Source organism: Schistocerca gregaria, chromosome 2, assembly GCF_023897955.1.
Source record: "Schistocerca gregaria isolate iqSchGreg1 chromosome 2, iqSchGreg1.2, whole genome shotgun sequence".
Taxonomy (NCBI): Eukaryota; Metazoa; Arthropoda; class Insecta; order Orthoptera; family Acrididae; genus Schistocerca; species Schistocerca gregaria.
This window is the reverse complement of record NC_064921.1, coordinates 399,976,457-399,997,680: the sequence shown is the minus strand read 5'-3', so window position 1 is coordinate 399,997,680 and position 21,224 is coordinate 399,976,457. Positions and strand designations below refer to the sequence as shown.

The following is a 21,224-nucleotide window of genomic DNA, read 5'->3' as shown; positions in this document are numbered from 1 at the left end:
TACAAGTAAATGAAGGAGGGAAAATAAGGAAGAAGATAAATATAAGGCGTAGATCAGACCTATAAATTGGTACTTGGAATGTGAGATCCCTATATTGCCCAGGAGCACTGAAAGTAATGCTGGATCAAATAATGAATCTGAAACAAAGTATAACAGCACTACAAGAAATTAGATGGACAGGGAGTAGAGTTTTAGAAAAGAAAGAAGCAAATATATTCTACAGCTGCAGCAAATGAAATCATGAGCTGGGGAAGAAAAGCATTTGGTAAAAAGGTTTGAACCCCAAGATTATCAACACTCGGGATAAAGGGGGAATTCTTTAACTATTCCATAATTAATGCCCATGCACCAACAGAAGAATGTGAATAAGAAGAGAAAGAAGTATTTGTTGCATCCATAATTGGAGAAACAACAAATAACGATTGGTGTGAGTTCCAAATTTTGTTTATTGCCAACAGTTCCATAATACTAACACAACTTGGTGCTTGATCAAGAGCAGCCACTGGGCTGCAGAGTCCAAGTCCAATATGGTAAACAGTCGCAGCAAGGTGTAGCGTCATTCCTAGGTGCGGCGACGACGTAGCAAGTAGGCAGCCCAACATGAGACTGCCTGGCTTGGTGGCGTATGCGGCTATATAGGGCGAGTGGCGGAGGAATATGCCCACCGTAACCGAGTCCGCTGGTCATGTCCTGTTATGATTGGCGGCACGGCCTCACGTAACTATCTCTCGGGAGGACGCCAGCCAAGGTTGCCATGACAGTGCGGAGGCACTCAGTGTGTGAGGCCCGCAGCTGCACTGCACGGCTGTGCAGAGCTGCGCATAAGTGGGGCATGCCAGCTGTTGGCTGTATGACGTAAAGACCGCGGCCACGCAGCTGCATGCGCCACAGTGTGGGCATTGACTATACCACAGTATTCTATGAATCTTTGGAAAGAGCATATGATGAGAGCCCAGGTCATGATATTAAAACATGAGTCGAAGACATAAACACTCAGATGGGGAAAGAACACCTTTATGGACTGATTATCAGCCTCCACAGCAAACATTAATGGAACAAGATTATACTGTTCGCAGCATTTAGAAATATATTGGTTAGTTGGTTTGGGGGAAGAGACCAAATGACAAGGTCATCGGTCTCAAGAAATATGTTAATAGGGTCAGCACTGTTCCCACATAAAGAAATACATAAGGGAACATGGACTAAACCAGTAAACGAGATGGCAGGGGGGGGGGGGGGAGGCAAGGGCACAGCGAAAGGAGTTCGACCCAGGGCACAGAAATATAACAACTTTATATTCAGTGGAAGTTAGATAACAGTGTCGGGAGAAGATAACTTGGATTCTGGAAAATGTTGGAGAATACAACAACATCAAAGATCAGTGGGAAGCGATAAAAAAGATGGTGGAGACATCGGCAAGAGATGTTCTTAGAATTGGGACAAGACAATTAAGACCACTATGGTTTGATATTGAATGCGAAATAGCAACTGAAGAAGAGAATGAAGCATATAGGTTACAAAGAGAAAAGGAGAATTGAAAAGAGAACTCACCAAAGAAAAGAGAGAATGGAGAAAGCAAGTGCCAAAGAAATGGATCCCATGAGAAGCAAAATAGAAATAAGAAATTCTATAGAGAGGTGAATGTGGCACTGAAGCCTTTTGGTAGTAAAACAAGCTTAGTAAAAGGTGAGATAGGGATTATAATAAGTGAAGAGAAGGGAATATGCAAAAGATGGTGCAGACATTTTGATAGTCTCCTCAACCCTAGAACAACTATGCCAGGGAATCCTATAGAAACGAAAGGGGAAGAGGACCCAGACAACAACAATGCCCCACCAAATATAGAAGAAGTGAAAACTGCCATGAAGAAATTTAAAAACAACAAGGCGGCAGAGACAGATGGTATTCCAGCAAAACTGTTTAAGCAAAGAGGCAGAGAGCTGGTACGAAGCCTTCTAAAAATGGTCACCAGAATATGGGAAGAGGAGAAAATGCCGCAACAATAAGAAGAGGGTATATAAAAAAGGAGATCAGATGGAGTGTGGCAATTACATAGGGATCACACTACTTAATCTGGGATATAAAATATTCTCTAATATACTATTCGACATAATCCTCCCAATCATATAGAGGAAGATGGGGCCTTACCAATGCAGATTTCTCCCCAGGAAGTCAACTATAAATCAAATACTCATCTTAAAACAAATTCTGGAAAAAAAAAAACAAATACGGGGTTGGCACGCATCACCTCTTTATAGATGTCAAAGCAGCTTATGATAGCATAAATAGAGAGCAGTTATATCAAGCTCTAGATGAACTGACAATCTTGAGAAAGTTTGTAAGACTGGCGAGAATGACAATGAGCGAAACACAAGGTAGTATAAGAATAGGAGGAATGATGTCCAATACATTGAGTATTAAAAAGAATGATCTTCTCTAAGTCAGTGCAGATACTGACCTATGCAGATGATACAGATATAGTAGCAAGAATGCAAAAAGCAATGGAAGAGACATTTACAGCTCTCGAACAGGCTAGTAGGAACATGGAGTTAATTATTAATGAACAAAAAACAAAATACATGGCAGCCAGAAAGCAGAGACAAACTATGCCAAATGCAATAACAATAGGCAATTATATGTTTGAGAAAATGGCTCTCAGCACTATGGGACTTTACATCTGAGGTCATCAGTCCCCGAGAACTTAGAACTACTATGTTTGAGAGAGATGAACGTTTCAAGTAACTGGGCTCAACAGTTACCCATCTAAATAATACTTCCTATGAAATTAAGCCGAGATTAATGCTAGCCAATAGAGCCTATTTTGCCCTAACAAAACTTCTATCCTCAAGGCTCCTGACTCATACCATTAAATTAACTATCTATAAATCACTTATACGGCCAGTGCTTGCATACGTCTCTGAAACCTGGACATTAACAACTAAAGATATCGAAATACTGGATGCATTTGAAAGAAAGGTACTTAGATGAATTATTGGCCCAACCTGTGAAAGAGGAAAATGGAGGAAGAGATACAACCATGAGAAGTATAGCATATACAAAGACCAACCCATCAGAAGGATAGCGAAATCATCCCGACTGAGGTTGGTGAGACATGTGGCTCGCATGAATGATACAGAAGTACCAAAAAGAATATTATAAGGAAAGCCATCAGGGCACTGAGGACATGGCGGCCAAGAGCCAGATGGAGGGTTGGAGTAATAGAAGATCATAGGAATATGGGCTATAGAAACTGGAGAGTATTGGCAAAGGACTGACAGAAATTGAAGGAAATTGTAGAAGAGGCCAAGGCTCATCATGAGCTGTAGAGCCAAGAAAGAAAAAGAAGAAGAAGAAGAAGAAAGTCTGATCAATTGAATCTTTTTGCCCAAACTTAAAACCACTCTTCTGCTCATTCCCCAAGGATCTCCTTTCCCTGAGATTATATTACTGATTGCAAAAGGATCGTGCATTCAGATGCAATGATTCCATGATTCCCACACAATCCTCTTCTGGTAAGGCATTTGCCACCTAATTACTAAGGGTTTCAACATGCTCAGTACCCTGCTGCTAGAAGGTTCACCTGACATATTGGAGAAGCTTCTCTGCTGTGTATATGTACTGTATAATCTGAAGAGCACACAGCAAATTAAAAGAATGGGTAACAGCGCTTCCTTACATCATCTCTTCGGAACTGTGAGGACTACATACCATTCTGCACCAAAGACAACAAACTCCCTTTGTTAGTGTACAATGAGGAGTTTCTCTGAGGTAGCAATAGAACTGTCAACTGAGAATCTCTTGTGTAGTTTATTGACACAGACTGTTAATGCAGATTATCTTCCCTGTGAATAATGGAGTTCAAACTTTGAGGCCATCTCTCTAAATACTGAAGTGTAGGTTGCAATAGGCAAGTTGTTGTCCTAAGGCTGGAGGAAAAATAGTACATTGACAATCATCAATGATTAATAAGTGGTTCAATAGGCCCTGTATCATGCTGGTTACCAGCAAAGGGGAAAGCAGGCTGATACGAATCAACTAGTAAAAGTATGGACATCTACGACAAGCAACAATAACTGCCTCATGAATTACTGAGAAACTTCAGTTCCTCGTAAATATTTGCTGTTTAGTCTTACTGTCAGTTATTTCAGGCAATGTGAATGTCCACAGTAGTTTACAGTGCCCAAGGTGTTTGTGTGTGTTTGTATGGGAGGGAGGGGGGAGGGGGGGGGCCAATTATTTGATTGATTACTCTCTCCATTTCCTTTACAGTCCTGATCAAGTTCCAGAAAGGGAACATTTCACCACTCTCTCACGTGTATTCAGGCACCTATTCTGGGCATAAAATAAACATGGCTACAGTATACCTGATATATATACTTCCCCAGTTCCCACAAGGATACTTCCTCCTTCTACTGCACAACTTAATCACAACAGTAGTTTCAATTGTACAGCAATTGTAGAAGACTCTAAAGAACACCAAATGTAATAAATCTCTCTACACTAGAAGAGTGGGAAAAAGCATGAAAATCAAAATCAAAAAGATGTCTATTTACAGAAATGGGATCTTCTCAAACACTTTGCAGGGTGGAACACAGCACAAAATGTAGTCAAGGAATGATGTCAGCAGTCCAGTTGGCATTTCTGCACAACAATTTGTCCAAGTTGAGGGAGATGGAGGATAAAACACATTTTGTTTCAATCCTAGGCTGTTAAAGAGTCAATTACAATGAGAAATTTACTGTGAGTGATTTGCTTTGTTTTTCACATTCATCGTGTCAAATGCTGGCCTGTATTGCTTAAAAAATGTAACTTGTGAAAACACATTTCATTAATCGATAATTATGCCACTCAATGTTTAAAAAATAGAAGACATGAAAATATGCTTTTTAAAATCAATTAAAATGATCAGATTTGAAGTAGTGTCATAAGTTGAACGAGCATATTTAAATTTTATTTTGTGTTCCTTCATTTTGAGGAGTATGCAGTCTGTCCAAAAAAATTCTGGAACATTCATAATTTCTTGCTGATGGTGTGTTGGAATGAAATATAGTTGACATCTTTCGCATACCTGCTGGGAGTTTCATTGTTGTATGTAAGTAAGTTATTTTTCAATGCTGTATCGAGTAGAATGTTGCTTCGCACAGTGTGTGTATTTCCAGAAAACCTATACAGGCACACACCAAATTATACAGGAAGCCTACGGTGATGAGTGCTTAAGCCGTACTCAGTGATACGCATGGTTCACACAATTTAAAAATGGCCGGATAAAATTTAAAGATGACCCTCATTCAGGAGTGCCTTTGACATCCACCGGTGACACTCATGTCAGGAACATTAATGAAACTGTGTGTGCCAATTGACGACTGACTGCCAGAGAGACTGCAGAAAAATGTAACATTTCATTGGATCATGTCATGAAATCCTGACACAGAATCTTGGATTACATGATGTTGCTGCCAAGTTCGTCCCATGGCTCATGAGTCAAGACCAGAAAGACCTTTACCTCACAATCTGCAAAGAACTTTTGGATCACATAAATGAGAATGTTATGCTCCTTATGAGAATCATAAATGGTGATGAGCGCTGGGTCTACAGTCCTCATGTTGAGACCGAGGTTCAATCTTCACAATGGGTCTGGAAAGGTCGTACCCCCCCCCCCCCCCCCCCACAAAAAAAAAACCATTGTCAGGTCCGGTAAAACGTCAATGCTATGCTGATAATCTTCTTCAACTTGAAGGATTAGTTGATCATAAATTCATGCCAAAGGGACAAACTATTAATCGCTGGTACTATCAGAACTTGTTGCGATGCCTGCAAGAAAACGTGAGAAGAAAACAGCCTGAAGAATGGCAAGACAATTCATGGCTCTTACATCACAATAATACACCAGCATATTGATTCCTGTTGTGACTACTGCACAAAAACGAAATCATTGTGCTACCTCATCCTCTATATTCTCCAAACTTGGCCACTGTGGACATTTTTTTGTTTGTTTCCAAAGTTGAAAAACCTGTTGACAAGACAAAGTTTTGCAATGATAGAAACAATAAAAGAAAATACATAGATAGCACTCCATGCGATCCAGCAAGAGCAATTACACGACCGCTTCCAGAAGTAGAAACAGCATTGGGAGTGGTGTATCTGTGGTGGAGAAGAGCATTTTTCAGGAGCTCACACTTTCAGACAAGGAGAGCCTTGCTGAAGCATGACAACACCTATACATAGTGTTCCAAAGCAATGGGTATTTAGAGTATGAATACAGAGTCTCGCAGCGATAACATGGGGAGAAACCAGCTCCTTGCTCCACATGTGGGACACTGCCAACATCATATAAAAAACTCAGCAGAATTTATCAACAGAATCAACCAATGCGCCTTAGTGAGGACGATATTATGGTCAGTTTTGATGTAGTGGCGCTGTTTTCGAATGTGCCTATCAAAGATTCTCTGGATCTAATTTCCCAGTACTTTGTAAGTGACGTGTTCGAGCTATTTAGGCACACTCTTACGTCATCCTACTTCGTGTACAACGGCCAGTATTACGATCAGACAGATGGTGTAGCAATGGGTAGCCCGTTGGGTCCAGCTGTTGCAAACCTCTTCATGGAGAACTTTGAGGATATTGCCATATATACTGCGCCATTGAAGCCTAAGTGTTTCTTTCAATAAGTTGACGACACGTTCATCATTTGGCCATACGGACACGAGAAATTAGACGAGTTTTTTGGAACACCTCAATGGCATCAACAGTAATATCCAGTTCACCATGGAGGTGAAAAAAGATAATGCATTGAACTTCCTCGACGTCCTTGTCCACCGTAAACGAAATGGGTGCCTTGGCCACAGTGTCAACAGAAAACCCACCCACACAGACCTGTACCTGCACACTACCAGCCATCATCATCCAGCACAGAAGCGCACAGTGTTACAAACATTGGTACATCGTGCGAGAGTAATATCAGACAACGACAACCTTCCCCACGAACTGAGCCACCTACGCAAGGTTTTCAGGAAGAACGGCTACAGTGCCCATCAAGTGAAAAAAGTGATTTCTGGGAAATATCAGAATAAGACTAGCGACGAAAAGCAGGAATAGAAACTTGCTTTGCTGCCATTCTGTGGCTCTGTGTCGGGCAAGATAAGCTGCCTGTTGAAAAGACAAGATCAAAACGATCTTCAGGCCTCCAACGAAAATCCATCAATTACTGAGACCAGTTAAAGACGCTGTAGGTCTCAGAACACCTGGTGTTTACGAAATACCTTGTGAGTGTACATCAGACAAACAGTGCGCACTGTGGAACAACGCAGGAAAGAACATGAGAGGTATCATTGCCTATGCTATCCAGAGAAATCTGTGTTAGCTGAGCATGCATTAGAAAACGGTCACCACATAAAATTTGACGATACCTCTGTCATGGTTCGCACATACGGCTTCTGGGACAGTTTAATACAGGAAGCTATTAAAATAAAAATTACCACAAACACCCTGAATAGAGACGGTGGCTTAGAGATCAGCACTGCGTGGGATCCAGCGATCGCGCGGTTGAAGAGGGCACATCGAACGCCGACTCAAAACATGCCCATATATGGCAATGTCATGGGCACCAGTGATGTCACAGCCGGCAGCTAACGTATATAAGGGCGCACCAACAGCCCACTGGCAGTCATAATACTTCACAAAGGCCAAGGATTGCTTGGCCGAAAGCTCATGTAGTTTTAACCATTTGACACGGTTGGAAACCCGAGAACATTTTATTCAATGGGTATTTAGGTTGCCACACTGAATGTGCACAGCAGTGAGAATCAAGAATGTCTTAGAAAGAGATTTGTAGCAGGACTTTGAATTTCGCCGCGCTACACTCGTCCCCTCAGATATACATGATACCGTCACAGCTGTAAGAGTGCTCGACGGAAGAGAAAATATTTATAAGAAAATGAAGGTACAAAAATGGTAACTCCTTTTGTTTTCTACCCGCTCTTGTCTCTTGAGAGCAGAAGCTTAACTTCACTTATTCACTAGTCTTGGTATGATTCAGATGTAAAAACTTATTTGTTACTCTTGGTCTGATTAAGACGTAAAAACTTATTGATGTGCAGACATATAGTATTGTGGAAGCTTGTAAGAAATTTGGAGGATGGAAGCAACCGTAAAATACATTGCATTCAATATCAAGACGGTTTTAATTCGTACAGCATTATTAAGAAGTCTATTGAAATAAAGATGTCAGAAGACCTAACAAAAAGGGATGGAGATTTCAATGTACACAAGGCTTGAGGTTTACTCTAAATTTAGCAAGATCTTGACCACATCCACCAGAGCTGGGAAATGCTGAGTGAATTTGCATTTCACAAAAAGTCAGTGCCCCCCCCCCCCCCCCCAAAGAGAGAGAGAGAGAGAGAGAGAGAGAGAGAGAGAGAGAGAGAGAGAGAGAACCAGAAGGCATAGGGGGTGCTGGGAACAAAACTCTCCAACAAACAATGGCATGAGACTAAAAGCACTTCCCAGTCTGCTTAAAGTCCAAGAAGCAAGTACATGTAACAACAAAACTATCAACAAAACCTGAAGAAGACAATTTGGTCAGCTATTGAAATATTGCGCATAAAATGGAAAACAACATGTCAGGACACCTGGAAGTGAACTATTAATCAATCACACTGAGAAAACCTCAAAGATTATATTTCTGAAGATTTATTAATAACTACCAAAGTTGGACATTAGGGAAACATCTATTATTGTTCTCATATTTACCTGCTTTATCTGCCGTGTCATCTTGATCCTCAACTTGAGTTTTTCCAACAGTCTTGCAAGAAAATGCTTCTTTATCCTCTATCCAGTAGGAATCACTCTTAGCAGAAGATTCTTTATTGTCCACAGTCTGCTTCAATGGTTTAGTTGCAACAGGCTTTTTTGAGTCAAAATTTACTAGATTTTGAAACAAAGTCCGTGGAGTACATAAATTTTCCTCTTCGGACATTAGCTTTTGAATGCTGGAAACACTTATAACACTTATTGGCGAGCTTTCTGAAGTTATATCTTCTAACCTTTCTGATACTTTCAATTTTCTGTATGCCATTTCACTATCTGTCAAACTGCTATCTGAAGTACCTGAAAAAAATAAATAAATGCTCTCATGAGACTTAGGCACTTGTGAAGTAGATCCCTCTAAAATCTTTCTACGTTAACAGATAAAAATTTAGAAATTCCTGTATTACATAGGTCTGCAAGAGAGCAAGTTTGTTGAATTGTTACCTGAAATGTGAAGTGCTTGCTGTTTACTCACAGAGTGCTATCTCTCCATGATCCACCCCCACCCACCCATTTTACTTATGCCTTGAAATAACTCTCAGCACCACCGGAAAAATGAGAGAGAGAGAGAACATTTTTTGTGATAACAGTTTAAATCAGCAAGTAATTTCTCTTGCATTATACTGCCACCAAACTTGACATTTAGTTTTGCAAAAATTTGATTAGTGAATTTCACTTTATGCAGTCAAATTTTGCTTCTCACAGGTGATGTTATCCACGAGAAAAGAACATGACCGCACTCACTTAAACTATTTTCTGTTAGTGTGTGTTTTTCGTGCAGCCAACACAGTCATTATAACAATGTGATTGGAGTTGCTTTCCAGTTGTGAAATTAAACAGAGCATGTAGATGTGCAAAGATCTTTTGCCCAATTAGCATTTTACAACCACGTGACAACATGCAGAAACAGGAAACCTTGAAGCACACGATTAAGTTTATTTTGGAAAATAATATGGATATAACTTGAGATCATTATCAGCTAATGAAAGAGAAATGGAGGTAGCGATGTTCGATACAAGTACTTATAAACAAGTATTCGATACTTTTGTTTCAATACCAAGTACTTTGAGAGTCAAATCATTCTTTCGATATTTTCTAGGCATTACAAGAGAAGTACTTGCATAGAATCAATTTTAAACACATATCTGAGTAGTGAGTGAGCGAGTGAGAGTTTGTGTCTATGGTATTGCCTTCCATCTGATATTACTTTCCCCAGAACTCTGGATATGGGATCTTGCCCTACAACTCATCCTTCCATCCCAAAATCTGGATTTAGTCTCTTCTAATACTAGAGACCTGAAATGATCCCTGTACCCTCACTTAAGACTTGCCAGTGAGTCATTTGACATCATCTCCAAACTGGTCAAATCCAAGTGCTCACGCGCACGCCAATTCCTTTCATCCTCCAGACCCTCTCTCCACTCATTCCTACCCATCAGCTTTTAACCTTTACAAAATTATACAACAAGCCCCTACGTATCGCTCACATGGGGATCATGGGACAAGATTTTTCTAATCACAGCACACACAGAGGATTTCAAACAACATCCTTCCTGCACTCTATGTGGTGAATGGGACAGGAAGAAACCTTAATAATTGGTACAAAGGGACATATCCACTGCCATGCGCTTTGTGGTGGTTTGCGGAGTAGGGATGTACACATAAATGTAGAATTATCATCATCTCACTTTTGTTTTCATGCCCGTCTTCTTTTTTTTTGTACTTAGTCTTGCTTTTTATTTAAGATATTTCTGTGTGTGATTTTATTCTCCACTAGAGATCCTTGCACCTTCTATCTGTGCCAATATAGAAAACTCTGGTTGCAACCAGTCCTTCCACAATGTCCTCTATCTGTTCATGTTCTGTAACTTATTAGCCCTCATCAACATAGTCCTTCATACTTAGGACCAACCCTCCTTCCCCTAGGTCTGCTGAAGCAATCCCCTTCCTTTTCAGTCCCAAATTTGTATATGCCATATTCTAGACTGAAACCCTTGCCGTCCAGACACTAGAGAAGCATGTTAAAACACCATCTCAAAAAGCTATCCAATATATTATATATTCCTGCCTTGCCCCCCCCCCCCCCCCCCCCCCGTCCCCCAGCAAATTCAGTCAGTCATGGTGTGCTTGTTAAAGACCTGCTCTCCATCTCCAGGTACCTACAGAGAACACTTTTTGCCACCAACACTAGAAATCAGACTCAATTTCATGTGAATATAGAACTCTGGCTCATTCAACTTATTCTTCCATCTAACCACAATTCAGCTCCACTCCTCCAAATCATTCCGATGTCAAACCTTGCGTCATTACTATTCCCCAAATCTCTTAACACTGAAACTAATGTCACATCTGCAGAAAGAGCCACCATCCACCAACTGTAAATTGATCCTGGCATTTAAGCTCTACTTACTGAGAAATGCTCCACAACTGTGATTATCTCCCCTGCGTGTATCTTCCTTCTCTGCTTTAACAGTGCCTGCATGCCTACCTCCTACATAAGTCCTGTTGTTGTTGTTGTCTTCAGTCCTGAGACCGGTTTGATGCAGCTCTCCATGCTACTCTATCCTGTGCAAGCCTCTTCATCTCCCAGTACTTACTGCAACCTACATCCTTCTGAATCTGCGTAGTGTAGTCATCTCTTTGTCTCCCTCTACAATTTTTACCCTCCACGCTGCCCTCCAATACTAAATTGGTGATCCCTTGATGCCTCAGAACATGTCCTACCAACTGATCCCTTCTCCTGGTCAAGTTGTGCCAGAAACTTCTATTCTCCCCAATCCTATTCAATACTTCCTCATTAGTTATGTTATCTATCCATCTAATCTTCAGCATTCTTCTGTAGCACCACATTTCGAAAGCTTCTATTCTCTTCTTGTCCAAACTATTTATCGTCCATGTTTCACTTCCATACATGGCTACAATCCGTACAAATACTTTCAGAAATGTCTTCTTGACACTTAAGTCTATACTCGATGTTAACAAATTTCTCTTCTTCAGAAACGCTTTCCTTGCAGTTGTCAGTCTACATTTTATATCCTCTCTACTTCGACCATCATCAGTTATTTTGCTCCTCAAATAGCAAAACTCCTTTACTACTTTAAGTGTCTTATTTCCTAATCTAATTCCCTCAGCATCACTCGACTTAATTCGACTACATTCCATTATCCTCGTTTTACTTTTGTTGTTGTTCATCTTATATCCTCCTTTCAAGACATTATCCATTCCGTTCAACTGCTCTTCCAAGTCCTTTGCTGTCTCTGACAGAATTACAATGTCATCGGCGAACCTCAAAGTTTTTATTTCTTCTCCATGGATTTTAATACCTACTCCAAACTTTTCTTTCGTTTCCTTTACTGCTTGCTCATTATACAGATTGAATAACATCGGGGAGAGGCTACAACCCTGTCTTACTCACTTCCCAACCACTGTTTCCCTTTCATGCCCCTCAATTCTTATAACTGCCATCTGGTTTCTGTACAAATTGTAAATAGCCTTTCACTCCCTGTATTTTACCCCTGCCACCTTCAGAATTTGAAAGAGAGTATTTCAGTCAACATTATCAAAAGCTTTCTCTAAGTCTACAAATGCTAGAAATGTAGGTTTGCCTTTCCTTAATCTTCCTTCTAAGATAAATCGTAAGGTCAGTATTGCCTCACGTGTTCCAGTATTTCTACAGAATCTAAACTGATCTTCCCCGAGGTCGGCTTCTACTAGTTTTTCCATTCGTCTGTAAAGAATTCGTATTAGTATTTTGCAGCTGTGGCTTATTAAACTTACTGTTCGGTAATTTTCACATCTGTCAACACCTGCTTTCTTTGGGATTGGAATTATTATATTCTTCTTGAAGTCTGAGGGTATTTCGCATGTTTCATACATCTTGCTCGCCAGATGGTAGAGTTTAGTCAGGACTGGCTCTCCCAAGGCCGTCAGTAGTTCCAATGGAATGTTGTCTACTCCGGAGGCCTTCTTTCAACTCAGATCTTTCAGTGCTCTGTCAAACTCTTCACGCAATATCATATCTCCCATTTCATCTTCATCTACATCCTCATCCATTTCCATACTATTGTCCTTAAGTACATCGCCCTTGTATAGACCCTCTATATACTCCTTCCACCTTTCTGCTTCCCTTCTTTGCTTAGAAATGGGTTTCCATCTGAGATCTTTATATTCATAAAAGTGTTTCTTCTATCTCCAAATGTCTCTTTCATTTTCCTGTAGGCAGTATCTATCTTAACCCTAATGAGATAAGCCTCTACATCCTTACATTTGTCCTCTAGCCATCCCTTCTTAGCCATTTTGCACTTCCTATTGATCTCATTTTTGAGACGTTTGTATTTCTTTTCGCCGGCTTCATTTATTGCATTTTTATATTTTCTCCTTTCATCAATTAAATTCAATATTTCTTCTGTCACCCAAGGATTTCCACTAGCCCTTGTCTTTTTACCTACTTGATCCTCTGCTGCCTTCACTACTTCATCCCTCAAAGCAACCCATTGTTGTTCTACTGTATTTCTTTCCCCCATTCCTGTCAATTGTTCGCTTATGCTCTCCCTGAAACTCTCTACAACCTCTGGTTCTTTCAGTTTATCCAGGTCCCATCTCCTTAAATTTCCACCTTTTTGCAGTTTCTTCAGTTTTAATCTACAGGTCATAACCAATAGATTGTGGTCAGAGTCCACATCTGCCCCTGGAAATGTCTTACAATTTAAAATCTGGTTCCTAAATCTCTGTCTTACTATTATATAATCTATCTGAAACCTGTCAGTATCTCCAGGCTTCTTCCATGTATACAGCCTCCTTTTATGATTCTTGAACCAAGTGTTAGCTATGATTAAGTTGTGCTCTGTGCAAAGTTCTACCAGGCGGCTTCCTCTTTCATTTCTTTGCCCCAGTCCATATTCACCTACTATGTTTCCTTCTCTCCCTTTTCCAACTACCGAATTCCAGTCACCCATGACTATTAAATTTTCGTCTCCCTTCACTATCTGAATAATTTCTTTGATTTGATCATACATTTCATCAATTTCTTCGTCATCTGAAGAGCTAGTTGGCATATAAACTTGTACTACTGTAGTAGGCGTGGGCTTCATATCTATCTTGGTCACAATAATGCGTTCACTACGCTGTTTGTAGTAGCTTACCCGCATTCCTATTTTCCTATTCATTATTAAACCTACTCCTGCATTACCCCTATCTGATTTTGTGTTTATAACCCTGTAATCTATTTTAGACTATTTTACCTCCGGAATATTTTACCCAAGAGGACGCCATCATCATTTAACCATACAGTAAAGCTGCATGCCCTCGGGAAAAATTACAGCCGTAGTTTCCCCTTGCTTTCAGCCGTTCGCAGTACCAGCACAGCAAGGCTGTTTTGGTTATTGTTACAAGGCCAGATCAGTCAGTCATCCAGACTGTTGCCCCTGCAACTACTGAAAAGGCTGCTGCCCCTCTTCAGGAACCACACGTTTGTCTGGCCTCTCAACAGATACCCTCCGTTGTGGTTGAACCTACAGTACGGCTATCTGTATGGCTGAGGCACGCAAGCCTACCCGCCAACAGCAAGGTCCATGGTTCATGGGGGGAGGACACAAGTTCTAAACTACATAAAGCAAGCCAGCCTGGATGCTTCATAGGGGTCAGATACTGCATTTTCCCCCCTCCACCCCCCACCCAAAAAAAAAGACCTGTCTTTGTGGGCCGACACTGCTCATCACAGCCATTGTCACCAGTGGACACTGATTTTCCCAAAATTCGACTTAGCTCAAACTCATAATCACCTTCTGCTTAACATGGCTTGGTAAGACCAGAGGCACCTGTACGGCACCATCCAATGCCAACCTATTCATAGGCCACCTAGGGCCACATTTCTCAACCTTTTTTTTTCCTTTGGGGCACATCAATGTATGTTTCAAACTGTCATCAAACCACTACATGTGATTTTTTTCCTTACACGCTGAAACTGTCGTTCCACTATTGTTATTTTGTAATAAAACCTGGCATAGTTTAAATAAAGTAGTCACTTTAGTTAAATTCCTTATTCCTTCAGGTGGCTTCAGTTGTCTAATATGAGTATGATTCCAATAATGCCGTTTGTTAGATGCAGAAGTTCCGCTGTTCACCGTGTCTGTCTCAATTTGGGTGTTTCTAATACCATTTTTTCTTTCCGGATGTGCTTGCTTGCTGCTACTTGATATAAAAAGTAATACGAAAAACTCATAAGTTCATCATTCACTTTCGATTTATTTTACAGGGAAGTACAACTTTGTTCCACGACTGCATCTCAACCGACCACAGCCGACTCTACAAGTGACAAAGAATGACTCTAGCTTCAAAGATATTCCTCAAGACACCCAAACTTCCGCTTGTAATAAGTCTCTTTGATATTGTTCGTCATATCCACCAATATCAATCAATATATTGCAATTTTTAAACATAATAGTAAATTAACATAAAAAGTAAGTAGATTATAATTTATAAAAATTCCGACAAAAATATAAGAGAAAAACATTCACCACTTCGCCCACTAAATTCGGTATCGATAACTTCAGTTGAAAATAATACATCTCCCAGATCCATTACAACGCGAAAAAGCAAACACAAAATACTTGCAATATTTTTTTTTAAATAAACAAACAACTATGAGAAGCAAATTTTAAAAATTTGTGAGACTATTTAATAGGAACATATGGACATAAACATAACGTATGCAATAAAAGAGATTATTTTTTTGTCAGCATCATAAATATTAACAGACATAAAAATTAAAACTAATGATATATTTGGACCTGGCAGTTTTTGCAAAATAGATCTTTGCATGGACGAACTCTTGACACACACAATCTCATCTTGTCATTCACATTTAGGAGAAGAGACCTGTAATAATATTTTATATTATTCAGTGTAGAGAATCCAGACTTGCACAAGTAGGACTTAGAGGACAGCGAAAAAGATATTGCTTTATTTCTGATATCCGACATTCCCTTTGACTTGAGATAGAGGGGGGGGAAAAAAAAAAAAAAAAAAAAAAAAAAAAAAAAAAAAAAAAAAGAAGAAGAAGAGGAGCATTTTCTTTAAATTTTTAACTCAGGACTGCATACAACAACATTTCAATAAGCTGCTTTTTTTTCCAGAGGAGTTTAACTCTGTTTTGGATACATTTTTCTCATTAGGTGCAATCAACTGCACCCAGTCAGTAGTCGAGATCAAGGGAAAGTATTTGGATATCTCTTCTTGGAACTTACATAGGTGCTCTTTTATGTGTTCCTTAATCCCCCCCTTTCTGTATTCAACTCACTTGATGCTGCAAAAGCAGTTAGATATCCCCTCTTAGAGAGAGAGAGATCCAAAAGATGCAATGAGCAGTTATTACTGAACAGTTTTTATTCTACACCAAAGTTAGAAACCCCTTTATATTTCCTGTCATTTCAGCAGCGCTGTAAGTTTATACAATGCAATATATCTACTATAATCCATTGTCTTGAAAGAAACTCTCAACAGCAGCAAATATATCAGTTGCAGTGGTGGTTGTTTTTTCTCAGTTTTCGACAAAATAGGCATTGCTCACTAATTTCTGAGCCACAAACAAATCTCGCAAACAATAATAATTGAGTTTTTTCAGAAATGTCAGTGCTTTCATCTAACTGTAGACCAAATTACATGTTCATTACATTTTCTATAACATTATCTTGAATATTAGCTGGCATGTTGACAATGTTCCCGTGAGTTGTATCATTTGACAAGAGGTACTTCTGAAAACTGTTCAACTACTTCCAATCCCAACATAACAGCAACAATTTATTTTCATTTGGTAAAACAGTTCCCTGGCATTCATTTCAGAAAATAAGAATTGTGCTAAAAGGGCTTTATCTGAGGACTTTATTTTTTTTCCCGTCATGACATAAAATGCTTGAATTGAAGTATACAAACTTTGAAAACACTCTCGCATGTTTCTGAGAGACGCTTTGGTGGTTCCATTCGAAATTTCTCTTCAGCTTATTAGGTACTATAGACTGATTTGATAATTCTGTGCCACATATCAAACCATTTCAGTGCAGGCTTATCCCCCTTGCCTGCTCATGTAAATCAGAAATAAATAGATTCTTCTTTACAGTGGCAGTTCTACAGGACCTTGCTTGATCCTGGTTTTGTTTTTCTGGTTAGCAGATGCAAAGATGGCGCAGTTTTTGTGGTTTTTTTATGATTGTAGTGTATTCATCTGCACTCCCCTCACATGTAAAAGAGCTGTTGATGTCTAAGGCGTTTTTTCCTTTTGTCAAATCTGAAGAAAAGAGTGCACTAGCAATTAGGAAACACACAAACCTACCAAAATTAGTATAAAATTGTACTTAGCAGCGAAACAAAACAGACGTGACAACTGATTAACAAAAAATTAAACAACTGGCTGAAAGAAAGCTTGACCGCCCAGGCTACCGAGCATGCCGTGCATTACTGTGCGCTCAACTCAATGGTTGCTTCACAGACCATGCCATTTGGATCCTTCCCACTAACACCAGGCTTCCAAGACTGTGCAGATGGGTCCCTAGAACATATCTGTCATTCCCATGATGTCCCTGCTCTCGACTTTCATTAACCGCTGTCTTCCACCTGCCCTGTCACCTTCCCTGCTACCAATCCAGCCTATTACATACATATTACCCTCCTAGTTCACCTGCATAGTCCTGCCTGATTTTCTGCATGTCATCTCTTGATTTTCCCCCCAAGCACAGCTCTCCTGATGCTGCACATAGTGGACAGCCATCCTCTCCTGACCACATCCCTGAACACAATCACAGGCAGCACAACAGCATCTTTCCCTCACCCACCCAACTATCCCTCCCTCTCTCTTCCCAGTGCCTCTTCTGTGCCCCACTACCCACTCCAGCCGTCATTGCTGGAGGTGATAGTGCCTCTGTGTGTGTGTGTGTGTGTGTGTGTGTGTGTGTGTGTGTGTGTAAGGACTATCACATTTGTGTTGGCATACAGGAGATGCAAAATCACATGTACAACCAGAGTCCCATGAAACCAGGAATGGAGCATTAAATCATTAAGCATCTAATTTCAGTATAATTCATCTAGTACAAAAAACTACTAAACAAAATATGAAAGTACTGACCTTTGAGCGATGAACTATCTATAAGAGGCTGAGGCACCTGTTTTCCATCAGGACTTGTGACATCAATACCAAAGAACGGCTGAAAATAATTGCATTTTAGTGAGTTGACAAAATTTCGGTCACAAAAGAATTACTTGTTAAGATACTCAAGGAAAATTAAACATCTGTGCGGTCAGCTAGAAGTTAATCAACAACAATAGAGATATTAATAGAAGATTTAAATGGTTGATAAAACTGTATCACCTCAAATAGTGAAAGCTTAAGCTCCTGCAACCATCGAGATAAAGAGAGAGGGAGCAAACGATCAGTAACAGAATTTTCCTATCAGTATTCAGCTGCAATGGTTTAGGAAAACCTTCATCCAAATTAGAACAACTAGATGAGGATTTTAGCACTCCTTTTCACAAATATCAGCAATGCATTTTAACCATTGGGTCATATTGTTCACTGCTTTTCATAAGAATTAAGAAGTAAAACACATTCATATCTAATTAACTCTGAGTTGTAAAGACTGCAATTTTTAATCTAAGTGTAATATGTTCGTAAGCTCCGATTTTTTTTCCCAACATCTGCACCATCATCAGATAGAAGGCCTCTGTTCACTAAAAAAGAGTTGCAATTCCACCTGAGGGTGGTGTAAGCATTAAAATACATTATGACTATAGCATCAGAAAACACAGTCTTTGGCATGATAGGATTATCAGCTTATTGAACAAGAAATCCGCAACAGATTTTTTCATAAGACAGATCCACAAATAAAATAAACTACTGGGTTCTAATCACATCTGTGAGCATACTTTCATCAACATCTCTCATATTTAAAAAAAAAATGATAAAACCAGCTTACATTCTCTTTTATATGCTTTAATATCTTTTAAGCAAAGATTAACTAATATGACACCACAGTTTTATACAAAACACTGTATTTGAGAACATTCTGGTACTCTGAGATCTATGTCATAAGACATAATGAGAATGTGTTCAGTTTCATTTATTTGTCAGTTGCCTGCACCACACCAATTATAACTCATCTGCAGTTACCATTTTATAATTAAATTTTCGATACAATTCCCAGCTCCACAACAAACCCAATTTATTAATAGACACACAGGAAATGAGAAGGCTTTCAGAATACTAAAAAAAGTATTTTACTCTGCTAAATTTACAGATGTTATCACGTTCTTCAATACTATTTTCCTCTGTAGTTCATCTTCCATGAAACGTGTTAGTGTCTAGTAAGGTAAAAGAAAAAATAGGAAAGACATATACTGTAGACTTAACTTTTCTATCCTGCACTATGCTGCAAAGCAAATTCTTTAGGTGCAGAACTCTTAACCTCTTGGTTCATCCCTATGAAATCCCCAAACCACCTTCCCTACCCTCTGGCTCCTAGCCTTGTAACCCCTCCCGGTGTAAAACCTGTCCCATGCACCCTCCCACCATGACCTAATCCAGTTCTGGAAGGTGTACACGATCAAAAGCAGAGCCACGTGTGAAACCACCCATCTGATTTACCAACTGACCTGCCTACACTGCGAAGCCTTTTATGTGGGAATGACCAGCAACAAACTGTTCATTCGCATGAACAGACACAGGCAGACAGTGTCTGTTGGCAATGAGGATCACTCTGTGGCTCAACATGACTTGGTGCACGGCCAGCACATCTTAGCACAGTGTTACACTGTCTTGGTTATCTGGATACTTCCCACTGACAACAGCCTGTCAGAACTCCGGAGATGGGAACTTGCCCTTCAATATGTTCTCTCTTCCCATAACCCCCCAAGCCACAACCTCCGTTAATTTCAAGTTGCTACCCCTCGTACCTCACCTGTCATTCAACAACATCTTTGCCTGTGTACTTCCGCCTCGACTGACATCTCTGTCCAACCTCTTTGCATTGTGTCTGTATATGTGCGGATGGATGTGTGTGTGCGTGTGCACGCGAATGTATACCCATCCTTTTTTTCCCCCCTAAGGTAAGTCTTTCTGCTCCCGGGATTGGAATGAATCCTTACCCTCTCCTTTAAAACCCACATCCTTTCGCCTTTCCCTCTCCTTCCCTCTTTCCTGATGAAGCAACCTTGGGTTGCAAAAGCTTGAAACTTGTGTGTGTATTTGTGTGTTTTTCATTGTCTCTATCAACATACCATTGCTTTCTCATTTGATAAGTTAACAGCATCTTTGTTTTTTATATGTGTTTTTTACATATTTTATATATATATTTTCCCCATGTGGAATGTTTCCCTAACTGCTCTATGAATTCAAACCCAAAAGGAAACTAAAAGAAATTATGAATGATGTAACTGACACTTGGATTTTGATCTTCACCAATGATCATGAAAGACATACTGAAATGTAGAGAGAATTAACCACAAAACTTACCCTCTTATTCAGATCATCATTTTTCAGGTGGAAAAATTCATCAACTGGTATTTTCTTTCTTCCAGCACCACACCCTAATACACTTGATCTGAAAGATGACAACAAATTTTCCTATATCTTGATTAACATTGAAATTTCTACAAGTAACATACAGTGCAGTGCAGTGCAGTGCAGTGAGTGAGTGAGGGAGGGGAGGGAGGGGAGGGAGGGGAGGGAGGGGAGGGAGCGAGGGAGCGAGGGAGCGAGGGGGGGTGGGAGGGAGGGAGGGAGAGGGGAGGGGAGGGGAGGGGAGGGGAGGGGAGGGGAGGGGAGGGGAGGGGAGGGGAGGGGAGGGGAGGGGAGGGGAGGGGAGGGGAGGGGAGGGGAGGGGAGGGGAGGGGAGGGGAGGGGAGGGGAGGGGAGGGGAGGGGAGGGGAGGGGAGGGGAGGGGAGGGGAGGGGAGGGGAGGGGAGGGGAGGGGAGGGGAGGGGAGGGGAGGGGAGGGGAGGGGAGGGGAGGGGAGGGGAGGGGAGGGGAGGGGAGGGGAGGGGAGGGGAGGGGAGGGGAGGGGAGGGGAGGGGAGGGGAGGGGAGGGGAGCGAGCGAGCGAGCGAGCGAGCGAGCGAGGCGAGCGAGCGAGCGAGCGAGCGAGCGAGCGAGGGAGGGAGGGAGGGAGGGAGGGAGGGAGGGAGGGAGGGAGGGAGGGAGGGAGGGAGGGAGGGAGGGAGGGAGGGAGGGAGGGAGGGAGGGAGGGAGGGAGGGAGGGAGGGAGGGAGGGAGGGAGGGAGGGAGGGAGGGAGGGAGGGAGGGAGGGAGGGAGGGAGGGAGGGAGGGAGGGAGGGAGGGAGGGAGGGAGGGAGGGAGGGAGGGAGGGAGGGAGGGAGGGAGGGAGGGAGGGAGGGAGGGAGGGAGGGAGGGAGGGAGGGAGGGAGGGAGGGAGGGAG

At 41.1% G+C, this 21,224-nt stretch overlaps 1 protein-coding gene across 1 annotated transcript in view; it reads right to left on the bottom strand.

Annotated features, from left to right (window-relative positions):
* Nucleotides 1-21,224, bottom strand: part of LOC126322302 (uncharacterized) — a 255,496-nt gene that overhangs the window by 155,533 nt on the left and 78,739 nt on the right. Inside the window, exons 7-9 of the mRNA XM_049994279.1 lie at nucleotides 20,303-20,390; nucleotides 17,921-17,999; nucleotides 8,749-9,105 (exon numbers count right to left, since the gene is read on the bottom strand). Coding sequence (XP_049850236.1) covers nucleotides 8,749-9,105; nucleotides 17,921-17,999; nucleotides 20,303-20,390 — 524 coding nt within the window. The remainder of the gene's footprint in view (nucleotides 1-8,748; nucleotides 9,106-17,920; nucleotides 18,000-20,302; nucleotides 20,391-21,224) is intronic.